The sequence below is a fragment of the Pomacea canaliculata genome, linkage group LG3 (genome assembly GCF_003073045.1).
Source record: "Pomacea canaliculata isolate SZHN2017 linkage group LG3, ASM307304v1, whole genome shotgun sequence".
NCBI lineage: Eukaryota > Metazoa > Mollusca > Gastropoda > Architaenioglossa > Ampullariidae > Pomacea > Pomacea canaliculata.
This window is the reverse complement of record NC_037592.1, coordinates 14,352,264-14,374,768: the sequence shown is the minus strand read 5'-3', so window position 1 is coordinate 14,374,768 and position 22,505 is coordinate 14,352,264. Positions and strand designations below refer to the sequence as shown.

At 37.7% G+C, this 22,505-nt stretch overlaps 2 protein-coding genes across 15 annotated transcripts in view; both read right to left on the bottom strand.

Moving 5' to 3' along the window:
- Positions 1 to 11,549, bottom strand: part of LOC112558478 (serine/threonine-protein kinase BRSK2-like) — a 36,850-nt gene extending 25,301 nt beyond the window's left edge. For 2 of the 12 annotated variants that reach the window (XR_003098171.1, XM_025228921.1), the window contains exons 1-5: positions 10,773 to 11,521; positions 9,309 to 9,403; positions 7,843 to 7,928; positions 6,390 to 6,530; positions 4,391 to 4,507 (exon numbers count right to left, since the gene is read on the bottom strand). Coding sequence is in view for 11 of the 12 variants with exons in the window: in XM_025228921.1 (XP_025084706.1) it covers positions 4,391 to 4,507; positions 6,390 to 6,530; positions 7,843 to 7,928; positions 9,309 to 9,403; positions 10,773 to 10,848 (515 nt within the window). In the remaining variant the exon portion in view is untranslated. Of the gene's footprint in view, positions 1 to 4,390; positions 4,508 to 6,389; positions 6,531 to 7,842; positions 7,929 to 9,308; positions 9,404 to 10,772 lie in introns of all 12 variants that reach the window. The other 10 variants (XM_025228930.1, XM_025228928.1, XM_025228924.1 and 7 more) reach the window with 9 other exon arrangements.
- A 4,086-nt stretch (positions 11,550 to 15,635) lies between these two features.
- Positions 15,636 to 22,291, bottom strand: LOC112560564 (biotin--protein ligase-like). 3 transcript variants are annotated; one of them, XM_025232486.1, is made up of 6 exons: positions 22,214 to 22,291; positions 21,306 to 21,359; positions 20,475 to 20,636; positions 18,121 to 18,261; positions 17,139 to 17,225; positions 15,636 to 16,933 (listed from the first exon to the last, which is right to left on the bottom strand). In XM_025232486.1, the coding sequence occupies exons 3-6, from the start codon at positions 20,611 to 20,613 to the stop codon at positions 16,506 to 16,508; spliced, it is 795 nt and encodes a 264-aa protein (XP_025088271.1). In that variant the 5' UTR covers positions 20,614 to 20,636; positions 21,306 to 21,359; positions 22,214 to 22,291; the 3' UTR covers positions 15,636 to 16,505. The 3 variants fall into 3 exon arrangements, with proteins under 3 accessions (XP_025088271.1, XP_025088273.1, XP_025088272.1); XM_025232488.1 differs by lacking the exon at positions 22,214 to 22,291 and having other exon boundaries at positions 15,636 to 16,070; positions 16,646 to 16,933; positions 21,306 to 21,703; XM_025232487.1 differs by lacking the exons at positions 21,306 to 21,359; positions 22,214 to 22,291 and adding an exon at positions 21,061 to 21,287.
- Positions 22,292 to 22,505: the final 214 nt, after the last annotated feature.

Genomic DNA, 22,505 nt, shown 5'->3' with positions numbered 1-22,505 from the left:
CAATTTAAGAAGAAAATTGAAAAGGTAAGTGTTAAATGTGAAGACTATCTGGGTGGGGTAAGGGAAGAAGGAATGATGTAATTGATGTTTTATGAGGAGCCAGAAACTAAGGCTATATCACGGCAAGGCAGCCAGCCCTGTAAATACAAGCAGAAAAAGACAGTGTGCCCCAGACGAGAGCTGAACCCAGTACAGACAACCACTGTCTTGGTGACGTGCTAACCTTTGCCCGTGACTGCTCGAGACTATGTAAGAGGCTGACAGTTAAAAATCCATGAAAACATCTTATGTGGAAAATAAGACGATTACTTTGTGAATCATATTCACACATGTTGGAATTGTAAGTATAAAAAATATGTAAGCATTGCAACTGATCAAGTCGGCTGGCAATCTTGTCTCCAGTGCAGCCCCATGGAGACCATGCAGTTATGTCATCGTGTTTTCAGCTAACTTCTGTCTGGCCGTTGCCTTGTTTCCCTCATAGTTTCTCGCAAAATCCGCCTGCTGAATCACACGGCCAAATCTGTCATTTCCATGTCTGAGACAGGAGGTCAGATCACAGGACATGGCCAAGAAATCCACACAAAAGAATGCGCGGTGCCAAAGGCTGATCAAGCGACATGAGTCATCTATGAAGCACCAGACTGTCTAGCTCTGGCCTCGATTTGAATTAAAAACTTAGAGGGGTTGACAGACGAGGAAAATATGAGAAGTAGAAAAAACCAGATGGAAGCATGATGGGCGGTTGCACGCGCTACTAGTCAAGGTATGTTCTGCGGCCTATATACGCTGCACACCGTTCTTCTCTGCTTTTCATACACGAAATTCCCACGCACCTCGCAAATCGGAACGTCTTTGCAGATGTATGATAACTCAACGTTTTTATCCAAGGTCTGTGTCTACAGCCATTATTAAATAAAATCAATTAAAACACACCGACTGTCTATATATCTGTCTCACAGTCCTCAGTTTGATCCTTTAATAACAGTATACGCAGACAGTTATAACGTCTCTCACGAAGAAAACTGTTTACATATTTTCTTGATTCGTCGTTTCCACATTATCTCTTATGATTAACATAGCCATTGAACCGTGGAGTTTGCAAACACTGACACGGACAATGCGGATAAAGTACAGGTAATTGATGCCTCCCGCGCCAATCTTGTGCCGACAAACGCCCCAGCAAAATACCTTTTTGTTTTAAGGCTGCGAATCCACAGAGGCTTGGCATGCAGACTGTGGCGGCAGCGGTAGAAAATCGAATCAACGGCAACGGTGGGATGTATAAAGTGCATTTGTGTGTATGTGTGTGTTGGGGGAGGATGAGGGGGTGAGGGAAATGCGCATGCGTCCAGAAAAAACTGCCTATTGAGTACGGCAACATTTTTTTTTTTTTGGTCGTCTCTCTAAGTTAAATATAAAGTAACAGCAGGGAAGCCTGCATGTCTGTGTGAGACTTGGCAGCTAGACATCGACAGCGCTGCTGTTCAGGAAGTGCTCAGATCCTCGTAGCGGTCGTTACAGCACAGGTGCATGTTTACCTCAGGTGCGGGCAGACCCAGCTAAAGCGTGGCGCGGATCCAACTCGCTATGATGGACTTTTTCTCCATCACGCCGCGTCTGCTACTGCTGCGCCGAGCACGAGCCAGTGCAAGAAAACCATTTCACCAGCCATACATTCTCTGCCCATGTCCTCGATCCCGCCATTAAGTAAAGCCTTCTCTCAAACTCTTGACCAAACAGTCTTAGCAAAAATATTAATACGTGCTGATAAAACGTTTTCGTGGTAGCAGCATTAATTGGATTAATCTTTTAAGTCCCTTTTTTAATTTGTCCTATAAAAAAATGTCAAGTATTTTAACTGATGATGAGTAAATGACAGGGGTGCCTATATATACAGCAAGGTAGATACAGTTGCTCTCCCAATCTCACCACAAAAACCAAAGTTCTTTCACTCCCACGCCAGTCGATAATGCTGGCTCAGGCGAAAACTCTACACCACACTCTCGCGCTGTCGATGAAACGTGCTTTAACCTCTGCACTGTCCTCACGTTCTGACCTCTTCACCCGACCTTCACGCCAGACTTCCCTCCAAACACACCCCCGCACCTACTTCCTGTCGCTAGTCGACCCCCTTTCGCTCTCCTTCGGTCAGTAATTACCCACCCACCCCTGCCACCGCCAGCCTGTACCTGTCCTGTGTGCGTGTGTATGCATGCCATCTTCCATACTGCTTATGTATATACATATGTGCATGTATCTGCATGGTTTGCTTCCACCGGGCGCCAGGCAAGAAACTACGGTACAGCCACTATACAAGACGAGTTTGTGTGTTAGTGTGTGTGTGCACGCACCAAGCAATGTTAAAGTATTCAGAAAGTAAGAACAATTTTATTATTTTAGGATAAAATTATCGTCAAAAGTTTTACATTTACTTTTTTTTAAACATACAGGCACAGAATATATACATCTCCGTAGTGTTTAGGCTTAATAATCCCTTTCATCTCTACCTTTTGTTCCTGGGGCACTGCCTCAAAATCACTAAAAGTTGAAGCATCGTACGCGTGGTTCCCTAATGCATCGCCAGTTGACCGCGACACTTCACTGGTTCAAACTAGTGTGGCACCAAAAGCTGCAGCTCGATAGTGTTAAGGGCAGCGGCATATTACAGGATCGATTAAACGCTACTGATAACTGCAGGGACATGTCAAGATTAATAAATCATTTGTGTACTCGCTTGTTACTCTGTGATGGTCACTATACAATTCTACTTATTTTTTGCATAAAATATCTACATTTTCTATTTAGAATGGTGAAAAGTTTGTGTTTACATGCAATAATGATTTTGCACTTTTATTCTGCAATTTTTCTGCTTCACAATACTAATTGCTTAAATTCACCAACCTATAAAAAGCCCCCAAAATGGCTAACCCCACCAAAGAATGTTTCAAGGGAATGGAGGTTCTGAGGAAATAGACCTCTTATAATGGAATCTCTGTATTGATGGCAACAGAATAATCATGTCTTGGGTGCATATGCTTTAGATCAACTCAGTCCACTTCAAATTGAATTAAAATAATAAAAGTAAACAACATAAAAGTATTCTCTTTCTCTCCTAGCAGGACAGGATGCCAAATATACATAAGTCCCCTGGTGAAGGACATAGGTTCCATATACTTTCGCTGTACCTCCTATAACAGCTCTGTTCCACTGGATATCAAATTTGGATAAAGCTAAATCTGTTGCATTTTCACCAAAACAGAACAAAACAAATCCCCCTCATCCCCTAAAAAAAAAACCACCTTCTTTCTCCTGTGCCTGTACCATATAAATGATTTATATCTTATCTTTATTCCTTTGTCCATTAGCTTAATATATAGGAGTGGAACCAGCTGATCTTTGTATGGCAGCTGACATTTCCCTGTTGTCTGTCATCTGCTGATATGGATTCATGATGGCTTGTGTTTACACAAAAATCTTGTTTGTGAATGGTGCATTTGCTTGCATACTGACACACGAAGCATGCCTACACAATAGTCAGCTATTCGTTACTGCACATTAAAACTACCAGGTAAGATTCTCTCTCTCTCTCCCCCTCTCCCTTTCTCTCTCTCTCATATGTAATAAAGCAATGTTTTCAATTCCTAATATTCATTCATGTCTCTGCAGTAAAGGCAACCACATGGGAGCCCAATTCTGCCAATTAATACAATGTTCTGATTTATTCTGGCATATTGCTAAAATACAGGATAGATCAAATTGGGCTTAAAATATACAGTGGCCAGTGGCTAATTTCATGTGTAAAGTGTTTTTTTAAAAAAATTTTTCACTCTTTATGTTTTCATCACAAAACACACAAGTAGCATGTCTCTGGAGATCCACAAGTTTCTGCCAGTTTCGTAACAAGGTATGTACTTCACCCAAGAAATAGACAGACTGATGATATCAACAGCTGACCTCATTCACTAATCCTCAGACCCGACTGTCCTTGACCCCACACCGACATCTACAGTTAACAAACTATAGCTGACACTTTTCAACCCCCACTTGCTCCTACCACCTCATCATATTGCTCTTATTTTTCTTGGCTTTTATCAACACAGGCCACACAGTTGATTCTATACTAGGATTTTCTCCAAGTTTAAGACAGTGTACATCAACTGCAATATTTTTGTTTTACCTCTCATCAATTCTATAAGATTCTTTTGTCAGTAAATTTAGGTGAAGTGGCAAAACAGTGAAAAAGGCATAGGACATGAAAAGATATGCTAAAAAATAAGATGGCACTAGATGTGACTTTGTTTTAATCCATTACCGAGTGATATAAATGATCCATTGTTATGCTTAAATATCTTGGTAACAGTTTCATATTTGAAAAAAAAGTTCTTACCCACAACTTGTTTCCAACATAGATCCTTCAACTTGTAAAGATGCCATGCCAAAGTCTGCCACACGAATGTTGTTTTTGTCATCAAGTAAAAGGTTCTCTGGCTTCAGATCTCGATGGCTTATGAGAACAAAATAATTTTTTTTTAAATTAATAATAATAGTCACAAAACACTGAACAAGTAAACTTTATAGAGCAACATGAAATTCAGGCCCAACTTTTTAAAAAACTTCAAGGAGCACTCTTTTAAAACATTGTGTCTTGTTTTTTATTTTAGTGTAAGACTGAGTAAAAGAAAATCAGGTTCTGGGATTTTTGTGAAATGTTTTTCATAGCATAAAGTCTTAACCATAACATACAGCATGAATGAGTGTAGATTTCTTAATTATGTCAAGAAAAACATAAACAAGGGGAGTAGGGGGATCTTGACAACAACAAAAAAACCCCACAATGCAACACAAATAAATGAAAAATTAAGAAGGCACTCCATGGGGTAATATGTTATTTTCAGAAAGAAAGTGATTATTTCAATAGGTTACTGTTCTTTCATTGGCATGAGATCAACTCTATGGGACCCACCCAATACAAAGTCACTCTGTAAAGCAAAGTAAATATAAATGCCATTTGGAAAAACAGAATATTGCAAACTATCATAAAGCAAAATTCCAAAAGACATCAATGTTTTCCATCCCATTCATAAAGTGGAAGGGATTTTCGAATGTCCTATTTAAAATTATTGCAAGTATCATTGACATCAGTAACAGAAAACCAATTACACCACATCAAGCTGCCCATGACAATATTATAATAATCTTCATTTCTGAAATCTGAAACTCCTTTAATTATTAGTGTCACATTTTTATGCATGTACAGCTATGTCACTGACATTGACATCTGATAACAGCTGACACTTTCATTTGTCTGGTTTATTACAAAAAGCCTTGACTAATGACGGACTTAAACTCCGATGTTCTCTGACTCCTTACATTATTTGATTGGCGCTATCCTCCTCTCCCCCATCAAAAAATGAATTCTAATTATTGTAACCCTTTGAACAAATCTACTGCATGTGTTAAAAATATCCAGCTGAAAACCATTGTTTTTTCTTTCTAGCTGTTAATGGCTAAATTATTTACTTAGAAAAGAAACCGTGCTATGTAATTCGATTGATAACCTCACACATCCTTCTCTCTTTGTAAAAAGAAGTCCATCTTACTGCAGTTGCCTCCATAAGAGCTGGAGTGGATGAGAACAAGCTCCTCATTTGTTTTATAATCTTTAATAGCTGTATTCCAGAAGGTCTTCATTCACTCAACTTTTCCCCAAACCTTTTCCCATCTATTGTACTAATTCTTTATACACTGTTTATACCTCTCAATTGATAAACGAGTTTTAAATGTTATTGCCAGAAAGCAATGTTCTTATTGCTCTCTCATTTGATTGTCCCTATAATGTCTTCTCTAATGTGAAGTGCAAATAAATGAACAAGAAATTAGCAAGAAATGCAACCTCCCAGGTTTTTATGTAAACAATTTTATCTCATGTTTTATTAAGGGCATGTTCATAAGAAAGATAATATAAAGCTGTAGGATGCATTCTTGACCATGTAGGTTATATGATATGAATTTGTGAAGCAATAACAATACAATAAAAGGCAAAAGACAAATACAGCATATAAGGTAAAAAGAGAGGGAGTGTGTGTCTCTGCCTTCCATGTCATACCTTAGACAAGGAAGACCACCTGCTTTCAATGCTATAGCCACTATGATATTTTTACCAGACACCACTTTTTTCTTTCAAATGACCAAGCTGAGCATACTAGGAACTATTTATTTATGCACATCATCATAAAATGCATTTACGTGGTGCACAGATTTCACATATAGTGAACAGACAAGAATCTGCTAATTCAAAGGTACAAATAGCATCAATACAACAATCATACTAACATAGCCAGACAGTACCAATATATCTCAAGATTTAGTGCAAACATTATCCTCACCATATATTGTGACTGTGGCAAAAGTCTAGCGCAGATATAATCTGACGGAAGAATCGCCTTGCCTCTTTGGGTGTAAGGCGTCCTTTCTTGACGAGGTAGTCAAACAGCTCTCCACCAGATACATGCTCCAGGATTAAATATCTAAAAGACATAAACATGAATCAGCATTACAATAAACTTGACAGCAGATGCTATCCAAAAGAAAGGAATTACCAAAGTGTACAATCTTAAAATCATGCTTAACAAATGCCAAACAGCTGTCTCACTTTAAAAAAAATATGAACATTCCACAAAGAATCCAGCATAAAATATGCATAACACAGGAACAAAACTTTAATTGCACTAGTCTCCCTATTACTTTTTTTTTTTTTTTACAGGGAAAAGACATTTTATGTTTTAATTAGTAGGACCCACTGTGAGCCACTGGAAAATTTTTGAAGAGATCTGTTTTGGGTTTAAAAAGGCAAGAAAATGGTCCCTTTTAATATTATCACTTAGCAACAACCTTGTTTCTGCCTTCATGATTGACTTAGTGCCTTGATATTGTTGATCTGGTTAAACACATAACCTTTGGAGCAATGCCAACTAGCTATTCCAGACTTCTTGTGAGGGTGGAGTTTGTGTGAAGAAGAAACTTGAAGATGATTATGCAATTCTCAGCTGTTTCTTTCTTCAAGTCTGAAGTGTTTCTACTGTCCTGGCTTATTGCTGTGAACTGTTGAACTGATAACCATACCCATCCAGTAATAGAATAAATATTTTCAACTTATTACCATATTTTTATGCTCTAAGCTATGTATCATTTCATTCCTGCTGCCATGCCATTTACAGATCAATGTTGCCTTGTACAAAAATCACATTAAAACACCAGTTTCAGCAACAGTCTGCTGGACTGTGTGCATTTTATGCTGCATACAGAGATTCGGGCAAGCTAGAATTGAAAAATCATGCCTCAGCTGCTCAGCTTTATTAAGTTCCAATGCTTATTCTTAATATGTAATTTCACATACCGTCAAACATTAAAAAACTTCCGTAAAATTGTATAAAAATTTGTTTCCATTGCTTGGAAATTTACTTGCTGTGTTTTCTATTTGAAAGCACTGATCTGTGTGCATTATGAAAAAAAAGATGAAGTTCTTTTAAAGACAGTACCCAAGTATTTTAAGAGACTGCTGGTGTCAGGGTGAAATGCCTCTCTAGACTGTTTTTCTCACTCTTTCTCATCCTTTTTGCATACACATGTGTGCTCATGTGTGCATGCGTGCACACACACAAAGTTTCTTTGGGATCTGTCAAGTGCAAATAGTTTAAAAAGTATGGGCTTCCAAAAAACAAAAGAAACATTCAGTAAATGTGAGCACTAAGTCACACAGAAATGTCGCAATCAAACCATATCGGTAAATAACAACAAAGACAAAAATAAAAATAGCATACTGAAAAATGATGGACTTACAGGTATTTCTTGTTTTCATAGACATCGTACAATCCAAGAACATGTGGGTGTTCAATGAGCTTCATGATGGCAATTTCACGTTCCACCTACATCACATCATACAATGGGTTTTCACACTTCGTGGCACTTCATATAACAACAACAACAACAACATGCAGTTTACAAGATTCACAACCATCTTCAGTCTATTAAACAAACAAGGCAATAAATAGCACCTTTACATACTCATGTAATAATCATCAAAATGCAGATGTTTCCTATTCTAACATAATAGGCAGTATTTCTGAGGGCTTAAATTACCTAATTCAAAAGTGAGCCAACCATTTGTGCATCTGTTTCTTCTCGATATATGTACTAGCTATGTCACACAGTTGTAGTAGTTTATCTCCAAGTTCTTCATTCTTTTCAAATGTTCTTGAAACCACAGTTCAAAAACACAGACCACATCAAATCAACTAATGCTGATTAAATAAGAATTATTCTTGAATATTTGAAGACCTAGCTTTATCAGACAAGCCATAAGGCTGAAGCCCTTAATCATGCCTCAATCTGCTCATAATAGATCAAATAGATCTGACATTAAGCAAATGAAAACTGAGGCATGGGAGAAACATTTTAAAAAGTTTCTGTAATAGAGATAAAAAAGATGTGGTATAAAGGCAGCCCCACCTAAGTCATTTGCACTGGCACATCAATCAAACAGGTACACTCTGACTCATACAGTATTCATGCCCTTTGATGGCAAACAATATTTTACACAACTAATGCCTGCCAGACCCACCGAACAGCTTTGCTGTCAGAGCTATGATGGGAGTTTGGATACTAAATCTTTGCCAGTCTTGGAAGATCAACATTCATGACCGCACGTTTACATTTACATTCACAGATGAAAGCAAAAAACCTCTTCTACATCCAAAATGCCACTTTGATGTAGGACTATTTAGGTATTTAACTAAACTTTCCCTTTATTGGGCACTGTTAAATCTGACCATCAATATGGCATCTCTTAACATTGTAATTTCTGTCACAACCAAGCTAGGTTTATAAAGTGGTCTTATACCGTCATTAATATGGACTTATGAAAGTATGAAACTTTTCTCAGGAAGGCAGATTGGTTCTTAAATTTAAAAATGATATGCAGTGTTCTCAAATAATCAGTAAATAATTTTTAAAAAAGTATTTCAGATCTGGATTAAAAATGAAGGTTCCCATAATTAAGGAGCAATGGGGGTGGGTAGGTGAACTGGTGGGCAGCCTCAAGCAACCCTTGAACTGGGGACTTTTTACTCCAGAGATTTGTTTACACCAAAAGCACAGAAAATCTCATATCTGGTCTATATGAATAGTAAGTCTGGTTTCCTTTCCTCTAGCCACCTCCCTTCTACCAAAGAGCTTTTGGACACACACATAAATTAATGAAAAAGTGAAGAAATGAAGAAGGAAAACAAATACAATAAGGTACTCACCTTCATGAGAACTGATTCACTGAGCTTCTCTCTGTTCACAATTTTTATTGCAACTCTCTTCCCTGAGACACAATGAACTCCCAGTTTTACAAGCCCTGGAAGAAAAGCACATGATGACTTATTATATATGGAAGCAACACATATGGCCGCCATACAAACATCTCGTCTGGTGATACTGATAATTTTAAAAGTTCATATGAATTTTTAGTCATCTAGAAGTAAAAAAAAGGAGAGGAAATGAACAAAATTTTACAAATTATCCCATAAGCACACACAACTTCTTTCTCACTCCCTAAAAAGATTAGGTTGGTAGCAGAAAGATAACAGCAGATTTGAATGAACATTACTTCATTTCACTAGGCACAACTTCTTGTCTCATAACAATACTATATTCTACACATTTACATCAGTCTCTTGGTATAGGACAATGCAAATAATCACTCAAATGTCATCTCAAAATCAGGTATTCAAATTATTTAATCTACTTTTTTCTATTATATGTAGTTTTTAAATTAGGGACAAACATGGAAGTTTATTAACAACTGACTTGGCGGGCATGGGTGCCCAAATAGTATGATATTGTCTATATGAGACATATCTTTATTGTCACCAAGTGGTATGGACACAGACATAAAATGAAATATTTATTTTTATATTCTAATTTTAGTTTTAACATTTAAAATCAAATTCAAAACTGCATGAAAGATTTAACAGAATCAGAAGGAATGGAATATTGCTACTGCAAATCTATAAAACCTATGTCTGTTGATAGCGGCTGAAAACTAGATTATTTCTTGTGAGAATTTTTGTTTTAGGCAAACTTCACTCAGTACCTCCTGACGCCCTGGTGTGGTCTGCGAGGGTTTTGTGGCTGATCAGGTCATTATCCGAGGTACTTGACATTATAGATATGTGACATGTTTATGTGATATAACAACATGTTTGAGACAATGCAATGTGGGCTGACCGGTTCCAAGTTGGCCTGCTTGCCTGAATGGCTAATGACTGTGGATCTATACTGGGTTCTTGCCATCTCGACATGGTTTCACAAACCAAAGAATGCGCAGTTCTGACAGACTCTGATACTGGACCCTTCATGGCAGCATATAGCTCCTACAGGGAAATATTTGCTATAAACGACGAACTAAGTGATCAACATTCCCCGTCATCAGCACTTGAATGAGCAACAAAATTATAGTAATTGTAAGGATGTCCTTCCTGTTTGAGAAACTGTATTACTATTAGCCATTAGAATATACATGTAGTTGTGTTCTGACGATTCTGGCTAATCGATGAGCAGTTCATGTAAAAAAAAATCAATATCTGCTACCAAATGTTTTTTAAAAAAATGCGACACGTACCAGGTTAACGAATTTTCCTTCATATAATGAAGCTCAGCAACGAAGAACACGAAATACCAAACCCAAATTTAGATCAACATGATCATGCAGAATTAAGAATTACCTGTCTGGCCTTTTCCCAGCGTCTTCTCAAGACGGTACGGCCCCACGTAGAGTTCGTCTTTATGTGAGTGGGACATTGCGTGCTGTCTGTAGGTATTCCTCTGTCACACTCCACACCAAGCCCCCAACTACCTTGGAGGCGTCACAGTTTCATTTTCACATGAGGTTCGTCGCACAGAAATGGAGGCCGGCATCACTGCCTCAGTCTCATGCGCTGGCAGCAGTATTGATCGTCAGCCATACCTTCTAGTCTCGTGCTGGCTCCTCGACTCCCTGCACTCACAGCAGCAGCAGCAGCAGCCGACACTTCCCCACTCCTCGTTCTTGCTTCGTTTACCAATGCAGTCCCACGGTCGCACAGCGAGGCTACAGTCTACACCAATGCCGACACAAGTTCTCGCCTGCACGCGGAGTCACGCTGTGGCAAGGCGTTCATTTTCACGATTAACTTTTTTCTTCCATTTTACCAATTACATAACATGGTAGTCTGCGGTTAAACCACAGCAGAAGCGACGGCACCACACCGACGAGGCAACAATGTTTCTGCCATTCGTGAATCATCATCACTAAGCGCCCCCTAGAGTCGGAAAATCGAAACTAGCAAACAGCGCACGGCATACTCGTACCGCGCCTGTAGCAGCGCCCGGTAGCTGCAATGCTGCAACTCAAAAGCCACGACATGAATGCACATTTCAGATTAAGATATCAGACCATCCAGGCTCGAAGCTCAACGTCTCTGAAAATATTAACACGTTTAAGCGCGTGGACTTTTTTTTCAGAATCGTTAATCAGCAAGCACTTGCAAACGCTCGTTTGGAGAACAAGCCTGCGACAAGACAGAGATCTTCGAACAAGCACGTTCAGGTTGTAGTTTAAAGGTATAGTAGGGTGCTTATTTTTTGTAACATGTGCAGTCCACTTTTTTTCTGTCTGTTTTTTTTTTTTTTTACAATTTATGTCACAGTTATCCCTCTATTGTTCGATAAATTTTCCAGCCAGCCAGCAACTTTTTAATTTTAAAAAAATTACTTTTTGTATGCAGTATATGAATTTGCACAAAATATACCATCTTTCTGCAACTGTTGGCAAAAAATAAAAAATAAATAAATAGCTTGACATAAATTTTTCTTCCTTTAAAAATTCGTCACTTCTTTCTAAAATATGATTATATATATAAACCGTGCTTTATCAATCAACATATGAGGAGGAGATATATAAGAATAAGATAAAATATGTTCTTTTTAAAACTAAACCGTTCTTTATCAATCAACATGACGAGGAGGAGATATAAAAATAAGATAAAATATGTTCTTTTTAAACCTAAAATAATTTTGTAAAGTTATTTTTTGAGTGTTGGAATAAAATTACAGATAAAGGCATGGACATTTTTGTCAACTGCAAACTACTGAAATAAAGTAATTTTGACCAGTTTAAAAGCATACAAAATGGAAAATCAAATGTGACTTTTTACTTGGAGGAAATACCCTATATTCGCTCTCCCATGAACCATTCCCCTATTTTGATCATCTTGAGAAACTTTTAACCAAATAAACGAGAATTTCACCCGATGTGACCTAATTTTACAGGGGAAAAAACTATTTTATCTGAGATTTTTTTTTTTAAACAACACATTACAATAAATGTTTGAACCTGGACTCACGTTCGCCTCATCCGATGATTTTTTGGAATAGACGTTTTAATTTTTAGTTCAACCTACGTTATTGCGATTCTGTCACACACATACATACAAAATAACTTTATGTAAAGTAGAAAAGAATGCAGAAAGGTAGCTTTAAAATGCTGCAAAGTAGAGTAACAATCATTACATAATTTGTATTGCATGGAAAAATTTCACAACTAAAGATATTTATTGAAATGTATTTTCTCAGCCCCCGCCCCTAACACCCCCCCCCCCCCACACACACACACACACACCAAAAAAAATGTAAGATAGCTAGATGGCTGCTGTGACACCCGGGGAGAGGGGATATTTTCTAATTTTCTTAGAACGTAACTGAGAAGGCCAATAACTAAGAGTACAACTTGATTACTACGACAACAATGGCCATTAATGGAAATATCGGAATTTTTTTTCTTTTTTTGCGAAATCGTTTTATTTTGCTGTTTCAGCAGACAAGAAAAGCTAGTTCCTAGAAAATAGTTCTGTGATGAACTATGTAACAGACTGCCATGATCCATTTAAATCGATTCTTATGTAACATTATCCCATAATTTCTATCAAAATATAAATAGTCGGCATGCCATTAACTGTACAGATAAAAAAAAAAAAAGTAAGGATGTAGCAGTAATGCAACGCAGTGCGCGTTGAGTGGGTGCTGATGGCAGGGGGTTAGATCGCACGCCGTGTTTATCAACTGCGATGTGCTGGATATGGGGGATGCTGGCGGCTGTATGTGGGAGGGAGCGAAATTAATGAGTAACTCGTGGTCAGCGGAAATATATCGTTATGGTCGGCATCGGAGGCACAAAGACAGTGCAACCGATAGACAGCTCAACTTTAAGGACACTGAACACGTCTGACAGGCCTCCCTTGAAGAAAGTATTTTATAAAAGCATACTAAGTGGGATGGAGAGTAATAGAAGGAAGTCGGAAATGGCTTCAAATTTGTGTGAGACTGCTGGATTCGGGCAAGGTCTCTCGCTGGAATTCTCCCATGAAAGCTGAGATATGTGGGACTTTACGAGGGATCTGACGTGGAATAAAAACAAAGATGAATCAGAGGTATGAGACGATCTTATCTCCTACATGTCAAAACAATTTAAAAAGATCAAATAAAACTGGGGCGATGTTGGTGTTTGCTTTTCCCACTCGATTCATACAGGTCACAATTTAAAGAAAGAAAGAACACAAATTCTGGAAGACATAAAGGACTCATGGCGATGAATTAAGGAAAGGAAGCAGCTAGTGAAGAAATGAGCAAATAAAAAAATTATTTGGATAAAGAATTGTCGACTAAAGTAGGTAAAGATGGTAGGCTTCTTTGACAGTGGTGGACTGAAGGAGTAGGGGTTAGGGTTTTACGCCGATCTATTTTCAATTCAATTCAATTCAATACAACTTTATTCATCCACAAGGGCAATTATCTAGCAACTATATACAAGAATGTATCACGAAAAGGCAACCAGCCCTGTAAACAGATGTCACATGCAGAGAAAGAACAGCGTGCCCAAGACGTGAGCTGAACCCAGGTTAGCCAACCCCTCACTGTATTGGTGACAGGCTCTGACCGTTGCGCCACCGGTAATGGAGGGGTGGGGAGAAGTGTTTCGCGCCGAACCAGCGAAGGTTATATTACCATGCAACTTTATTAACCAACAAAGTCAATTAAAGATTGCGGCAAAGTAACAAACATGTGCCATACACAGGAAGCGAACGGCGTGCTCGAGAAAGCTAAACCCAGGACAGGACACTGAATTGTGGACAAGCGGTAAATGTTGCGCCACCGGAGTCAATGAGAATTCATTCCAACTACATGTAGTGTCTTCTACTTAATTATGGCCGCGCGCGCGCGCACACACACACACACACACACTTTTTACACATAGCCACATAAATCAGGCATTTTTTGGGCGGTGTGTGTGCGCACTTGATAATATTGGATGCGGTAGATGATTTTTTAAAAAGGCTGTTACTATGGTCTACTATGTTACTAAGCACCAAGAAGAATTATACATGAGTTCGTATATTCTTCTAGTTCCATGAACAGTATACAACTATACCTGGTAGGCAATCGTGGCTATGTTATTATTCGCTTGTTTAAGATCGAGACAAACTGAAATATTTACTCATCAAAACACTTGCAAGACCATTTGCAAGATAGTTTGTAGCTTTCTGCCCAATAGTTAATAGCAATGAAGAAGAAACTTACTTTTTTCATCGATCAAAAGAATAACAGAATTTATTGCAAAAGCATTTCAGTGGGAAATTTGGTGCCCTGATGGAGAATAATCCCCATTTCCTCCAATCAGAACAGGTACAGCATAGACAAAACAAAGTCAGCAGCATATACGCTAGCTATTGGCCTAAATGCATTCGAGGCATCGTTGTCTTATGGACTTAATCAGTGTACTCAGGGTAATTTGGGAGATCACTGCCACTCGTGCGAAAGAAAGGGGAACATCTAGTAGAGGTCATCTGGCGAAGGATGCATGGTTATCTGGCAGTCGGCGGCCCAGCTTGTCTTACAGGTGCTTGGGAGGATCAAGACCCGATGAACATGTTGGTTAAACATGCGGTTGACTGTGCTGCAAAGACTTTAGTTTTCGCTGTCGTCCTGGAAGAATGACCTGTCGTAAAATGGTCTGCAGCGCTGGGCATGAATACAAGCGGCTGTTATCATGCAGCTCATGCCAGTCATGTTGGGTGTACTTGGTGCAGGGTGTTCTGTAAGGGTATATTCTAGTTCCACTCTAAACCAGAACGGACAGTCACTTCTGTGGTTCGCTGCTTCTTTCTGCTTAGGATATGATGAGAGGCTGATGAAAGATTTAGTGTACATTGCCAGGACGTCTATTTTGTTTTTCCTGCTTCAGTATTTTGTTTTGTATGTATTGTATAATAAACAACAACAAAAAGCCATTGTCAAAAATGCAATAAAACCTGAGAGAGGAAACAAAAAACAGCTTACAAAAATAATGTGCAAAATATCGTTCGTGTTATGGGTAAGAATGTACTGTTCGCTACAGTTCGCTTAAAAAAATAAGAGCGTTGAGATGTACAATGTAATTAATTTTTTGATATTGTGTTTGAACACTAAAGTGCCTTACTCTTCCTTACGACTTGCATACAAACGAATCTAGAACAATATTTAGTAGTACATGTACCACTTTAAGAAATCGTTCGTGAAGAATACATGTCTCTTTATTATAATTACAAAACATGATTGAATCGCGTAACGCTTTGTTAGAACAATTAAAAGGAAGATTTGACTCCTAGTTGATTGTTTCAGATTGTTTTATTTTCTGAAAAAACTTTTACTAATATGAATGTTTAGTACACCCCGATTAAAACAATTTTTTAGGTCTTCGAGAGGTTTAATTCCAGCGGATGTATAATCACATACATAATGGTGATTAAACCTAACAAACACACCAAACTAAAACTGTGGGAAACTAAATAAGCAACCAAAGTCTCATAACCTTACGCCCTCCTGGAGCCACCCAACCACTTGCTCTGGGTCAATTTCACTAAGGCACTGTCTTGGCGGCATGGTTGAAAAATTGTCTTGAACAGGGCCATCAGTACACACTCAGTCCGTCAACATTAGCTGATTCGTTCCTTTAAAATAATATCCACAACTCTGCCGAAATTCTAATAAGCAAATTCCACATTTTCATTCTGCTAGTCATCATGGGCACATATGGAAACTAATAAATGTATTTCATGAACTGATAAACATAATTCAATCAAAATTCATTTCTTTCCTTCAATATGGGTAAAAGAAGATTGAAATGACAAAATTACATTTGATGTCACAATTTAAAATTTAAAAAATGTTCCACAAATTTCCTAGAACAAAAAACTCATCCTGATTCTTCAGTATTTTGTTTTATAACAAACTAAAAGTATTTATGCTTCAAAACATTGCGTACAATCTGTAATAACAACCCTCTACCCAGGAAGAGATATGCAAACACACTAAATAATCCAGCATACTGAAAAGTAAAGTAAGATACTTTGCTTCTGTGTTTATATCTTTGTTATTGGAACTGGTTATAAATGGCTGCTCCTTAATTTTAAACTGGCCAGCTTCAGCAAGACTCGGAAAACTAATTTTCGAGATGTTTCATTTTGTTTTAAGTCATCCAAAATCCTCTGTAAATAAGAGTCAGAAGAATCAAGTTCAAACGCACAAAACTCAGGGTGACAGCCAGTCAAAATTGCACGGCCACCTTTTGCACCAATCTCTGATTTTATAATCGCTGCTGGCTGGTTTGGTAAATTGCAATAGGATGCAATAATGTCTATTTTGCATCCAGACGAATCATGATAGGGCATGAACTTTCCTCCACCATTAACATACAACTTGCATGTAAAACCACTGGTGAGTTGTGGAATATCATGGACTCTGATAGGCACAGCATCAGCCCCTCTGTGTGTGTCATACTCAAAATGAGGAACCACAGGGCCAATGCACTTTCCTGAAACATGAATTTATTCCATATATATGTCTATTTGAATTGTCCCAATGAGTTAGCTATCATAATCTTTACATAAGATTTTCTGAGCTTTTTCTTAGCCAGTCTTAAAAACATATTGTAAATAATAAGGCTTTAAACAAGATTTCCGTTTACGGATGGCCCAGTTCTAGTTCTCAAGACAAACAAATGTGTTCAATAAATTCACCTGGATAAAAACAAAGATCTCTTTTCCCACAGACCTCCAGGGGACCTCCCTTGTCAAATTCAATGTAGTCACAGCCAAAATAGCCTCCTATTTGAACAGATTTAAGATTTTAATAAAATGCCACAAAACTACAAATTTCGTAGCCATAGCAGGAATAAAAGGCTATAATCCATACATAACAGTTTCAAGTTTAAATTTTAGTTATCCTCACCATTTCTTATTTATAATTCATATTCAGCATTTGTTCTCATACAAATATTGGAAACAGAGAAGGGGTAATGAGAGAGGCTTTTTTTTTTGAACAATGTGGTGTCATCCTTTTGTATCAATGTCTGGTGAATTGGTGACAAGCTCTGGGCTTCAAAGAGGTCAAATATCATGATGATAGAACAATAAGACTACACATGTGAGCTTCTTGCTCTGGAAAAAAAATCATGCAGCAAAATGATGAAAACAAGAAAATTTGTAAGCGACACTCTATATATATATATCGGTTTTTGTGATCTTGTCAAACAACTGTTCTCTCATGTAAAGGTAAAAACACAGAAAAGCCGTCCTATAAGATAATGCAATATCCCTCATGTACAAGTCATGCAATTCCAGAAACAGATTTTATTTTCTACTGTTCTTCATGCAGTCCCGCTTTTCCTTTACAAAAATAATGCAACAAAATGGCACTTTCAATGTTGGTTTTTATTGGAGGGGGCAGATGAGTAATTTCATGAGCATCATGGATATATGCAGGTCACCCTATACTTTTGTCACCATTCACTGGGAAATCGTATTGAGAACAATTTTATTTTAAATCTATTAGGAGATAATAAATGTATAGGACTGTAACAAGTAAAAGCATCACAAATGCACAAATCATGACTTGATTTTAATATTAATAGCAGAAAACACACATATGATCTTTTCATCTAAGTCTTTACTTTAAAGCTTTAATAAAGTGTTATAGATGAAAAAGTTGAAAAAATCAAACCTGCACAAAATCCAAAGTACTTTCCACCACCCAACACAAAGCTACGGATTTCTTGTATTCCTTCAGATCCAAGGGCATGGATGAAGCCTTTGTCATAACCACCACCAAATACCACAGCAGCACAGTCATGACTCAAACCACCTGGAGGAAATAAATTTCAACAAGGGTGCACAATAACAACTATGTAGAATCGGTGGTCAAAAATTGTTAAATTTGCATGATTATTTATTAAAAAATGTCTAAAAAAATGTAATTATGAAAGCCTAAAATTTGCCAAACAAAACTTCAATATAACTGCTTTGAAATCCATGATTTATACTATAGGGATTTCCCTTTACTGTTAGAACACAGCGAGTCTTCACACTGTTCTTTGTTCTACATTTTTGTGGATCCATTTCAGTGCAATGAGCTTGCTTATTGGATGAGACATTGTGCTATATAAATTATTATAATGTTGTTATAAATGATTTATTACATTTATTTCTAGGCTACAGATTTGATATCAATTTGTAATTTGCCAAAAAAATACAGAGAGCATGAAAATTATGTTAAAAAAGCTGACACACTGAATTACTAAATCCGTTCAACATCAAGGTGGCATACAACAGGTGGCATGCATTCTTTCAATTAAATGTTCTGTCAGTATTATTCTATTTGTACACTGACTTGTAATTATAACCTGTTCTTCCTCTCTCTATACCTTTCATACATTTCTTGATAAATCTTCCTACTGATATCTTTTATTGGGGGCTTTTTTTTTAGTTTTGGGTCTTGTCTTTTGTATATCTTCATTGTTTAACTTTCTGTTTCCTAAAGTGCTACAGATCAATTGAACTTTTGTATTAAGTACTCAGTACATGCTCCTATATAAGCAGGATTCAGCACCATAATAGCACATTTATTATTATTAATAATCACAACGAACATTGATAATTCTCAACCTGCCACATCAAAGAAAAGTTAATGCCTAAATCAAAGTCTGTGAGAAAAGATGCTTTTGGATATGATTTACAATTGCAATAACAATTCTTTATTTACGAGGGGTAAAATAAGCAACTGACGCTTTTTTCCATTTAGCCCTCGGCCTTTACAGGGAAGAAAATTAACTATACAAATGAAGTAATTAAGCATGATAGAAAAAAATTGTAGTAAACATAAAGAAGGGTGGATATGTACAATTAAGTTGATGGTTAAGAAGATAATTTACAAGGTCACCTGGAGTTGGGAGGAATCTCTAGAGGCCTCATCTATATGTCTTGAAAGTGTTTAGACAGATGGCGTCGAAAGCAGTTCAGGGAGTGCAATTGCTTGAGATGGAGAGGGAGGCTGTTCCATAGCATGCTTCCTGAGAATTTCAGACTTGATTTGAAGAGGTCTAGTCAAGAAAGGGGATATTCAGTTTTGGGAAGGTTCTAGAGTTATTAGAGGAAAATAGGAGAGAGAGTCTTGGCGATAATTTGCCCATCAGTATTTTATACATGAAAATGCATTTGTTAAATTTAAGTCTGTTTTTTAGAGGAAGGACGCCTAGAGAGGTGAAGTCATTCGGGTCTAATTTCGGTTTTAGCAAAACGGCTTTGATTGCTCGCCTCTGAACACTTGCTAGAGGTTTCATGGAAGCTCCACTAGCGGAGTCCCAAAGGGTGGAGGCATATTTAATGACTGACTGGATGTGGGTGATATAGAAGAGTTTTCTTGTGTGAGTGTCAAGGAAATGTTTTATTCTTGACAGCTTGGAGATGTTTTCACTTGTGGTTGAGATGTGTTGGGACCACGATAAGTTATTGTCAATGGTAACACCCATGAGTTTGTGGAACTTTACTTCCATTATTGATTGAGCACCGATTTGGATACTAGGAAATGGGGTGGCTAGGTTTTGTCTTTTCTGTTTGGTTGTTAGAAGCATGACTTCAATTTTTGGGGGGTTGAGGGACATGTGATTTGAATCGGTCCAAGCCTGAAGCTCATCAGCGCTCAGCTGTAGGATGGAAGCAAGTGGCTCAATCTGTTGGTAGTGTGCGTGTATTGCGGTGTTGTCTGCAAACATTTCACAAGATTGGGATATATGAGAGGAGAATCGTTTATGTATATAGAGAAAAGCAGGGGTTTAATGGCGTTAAATTGACTGCAATGCAAACACGAGAAGACAAAGTGCTGCAGATAAACAAATGCACACAAGCAAACATGTACACTCATGCATGCATACATATGTGTATGTGTACACATTGGACTAATGACTTAGGACTTGGAAATAATAAAAATGTGAATACCTGCTGACGAATAGTATGCAAAGGTATGTGGTACTGCAATTAGATATGACATGAAGCAATGATGATGATATCTAGAAAATTAACCTTTCTTGATATCTTCAGGTGTGATGCAGCTAACTGGATGAGCTTCTGGACATAAACAGTTTTCCAATGACTTCTTCAGCAAGTTGAAGCTTTTTTCGCAGGCACCTTCTCCATTATAGACAACCACACGGCCCACCATTCTTCACAAAAATATTGCTGTTCCTGTCCACAGTTTAATCAACAAAATTGTAAAACACTTTCCCCTATATTTTCGATACTGTTTTTTTTTTTTCTTACAGCTTCATATTTATATAAATTCTTTTTAAGACCTTCGAAGTATATAAGATGCTGAAATGTGATCTATATATAAGGTAATTACAGCTATTAAAAAAGTACATGCAGGTCATCAAATGACGGGAAACAACTTTAAAATTCTCACTGAGGTAAAATAACTATTTCTTTTTCTGATTTTTGAGAAGCTAAAATGAAACCATTTTAAATGTTTTTTTTTTTATACTGGAACTTCGCAGTTGTTTTGACAATTGAACTATAAATTCTTGGCTGATCCTTTTCATGAGAATAAACGTCTTAGATAATTATTAGTTGAGTTTTTTAGAAAAAAACTTTCTGTCTTCTTTATAAGAACCTGAATTTTATCTTCATCTTTAAGCCCATCGCATGTGACGGTAAGGAGAAGAGGCTGCATGTATTTTCCAGATTTCGTCTCCATTACAGCCCTATAACTAAATGAGTGAAGTATACAACAACTTCAGTAATACACTTATATGCGTTTTTTAAATTCATATAGCTACTGTCTATATTTTTCTATATGTCAATACTAGTATTATTACGACTTATAATAGTATTAGAAATTCTACTGAAACAGCATACTTTAGTCTTCTCCGGTGTCTTCTGTACCGTTCACGAACTACGCAGTGTCAGGAGCTGCAAATGTGAACATCGACCGGAACATCAAACTGGCAAGCATACCAAACAACTAATGCGGTAACGCAATATTTTACTTTTACTTTTCTTTCTTTCTTTCTTTTTTTTTTTAAAGGGGGAACTTAAAGTTCAGCGCTTGAGCAGCCGACAAATTCATGGTATGGGAGATTAATGGAATATAGCGATAGATTGATCTCCCCTTTTGAGTCGCTTTTCTTCGTTCCACGGTCACACCATGGACGTGTATTTATGGACTGATGTCTGTATGCCGAGATTCACTCATGGCCTCTTGTGAAGTGATCTGCTGTTAGTCTCGGCGAGCCGTAACAAAGAATGTGAATAAACCGGAAGCTATGTCGTTTCTTGCCTCTTTTAAGTAGTTAATCTGAAATGTGAAAAAACCGGAAATTTTGTGGTCTGGAGCCTCGTTCTAGCAGTTAAGTGGGAAAAAAAAAAAATCGTCTGCCAGCTGTCCAGGGGATATAAGTTCGTGGTCACACCATGGACCCAAGTTATCGGTGTGTGTATCTCTCAGAGGCTTAGTCGGTTTCCGTGGGCAGCCAACGGTCCAAAGATATACGTGCGTGCTTCGTGCAAAATGTTTTATCACGGACGTTGGACTACTGTCTGCCGAGACTTCGCGAACATGTTTCTATAATCTCGGTGTTTCGCGAAGTTGTAGACTGTCAAGTTTCGGCGAACCAATTAACAGTTTAACATCCAGAACCACGATAAAATTCTTAAAATGAGTTCCAATAAATTTTTTACTTAGTTAGATTTTTCTTTCTTTTTTGGCAAGTCCTCGACCTTCACTTCCTAAGACTTAAAGCCAATGAATTGAAAACAGAACAGACCACAGACTCCACAGAAGTGTGTGCAGCAGACCATGAAGCTTGAGCTTTTGTACCTCCGTCAGGATGAGAGTTTGTGCGGTACACTGTTCTTCTTGATGTGGATAGTTACATGCACAGACCACGGACGTATATAGGTATTTAGTTTGTGCACAGACGTACAGAGATCAAAGAAGTTTGCGGTTAAACCAGGAACGAATTTGTACCTTGGTCTTGTTCTAGAGAAAATTTGTCCGTAAGCAGTCCAGAGATTATATGTCCGTAGTTTTACTATTTCGGTCGGTACACCATGGAC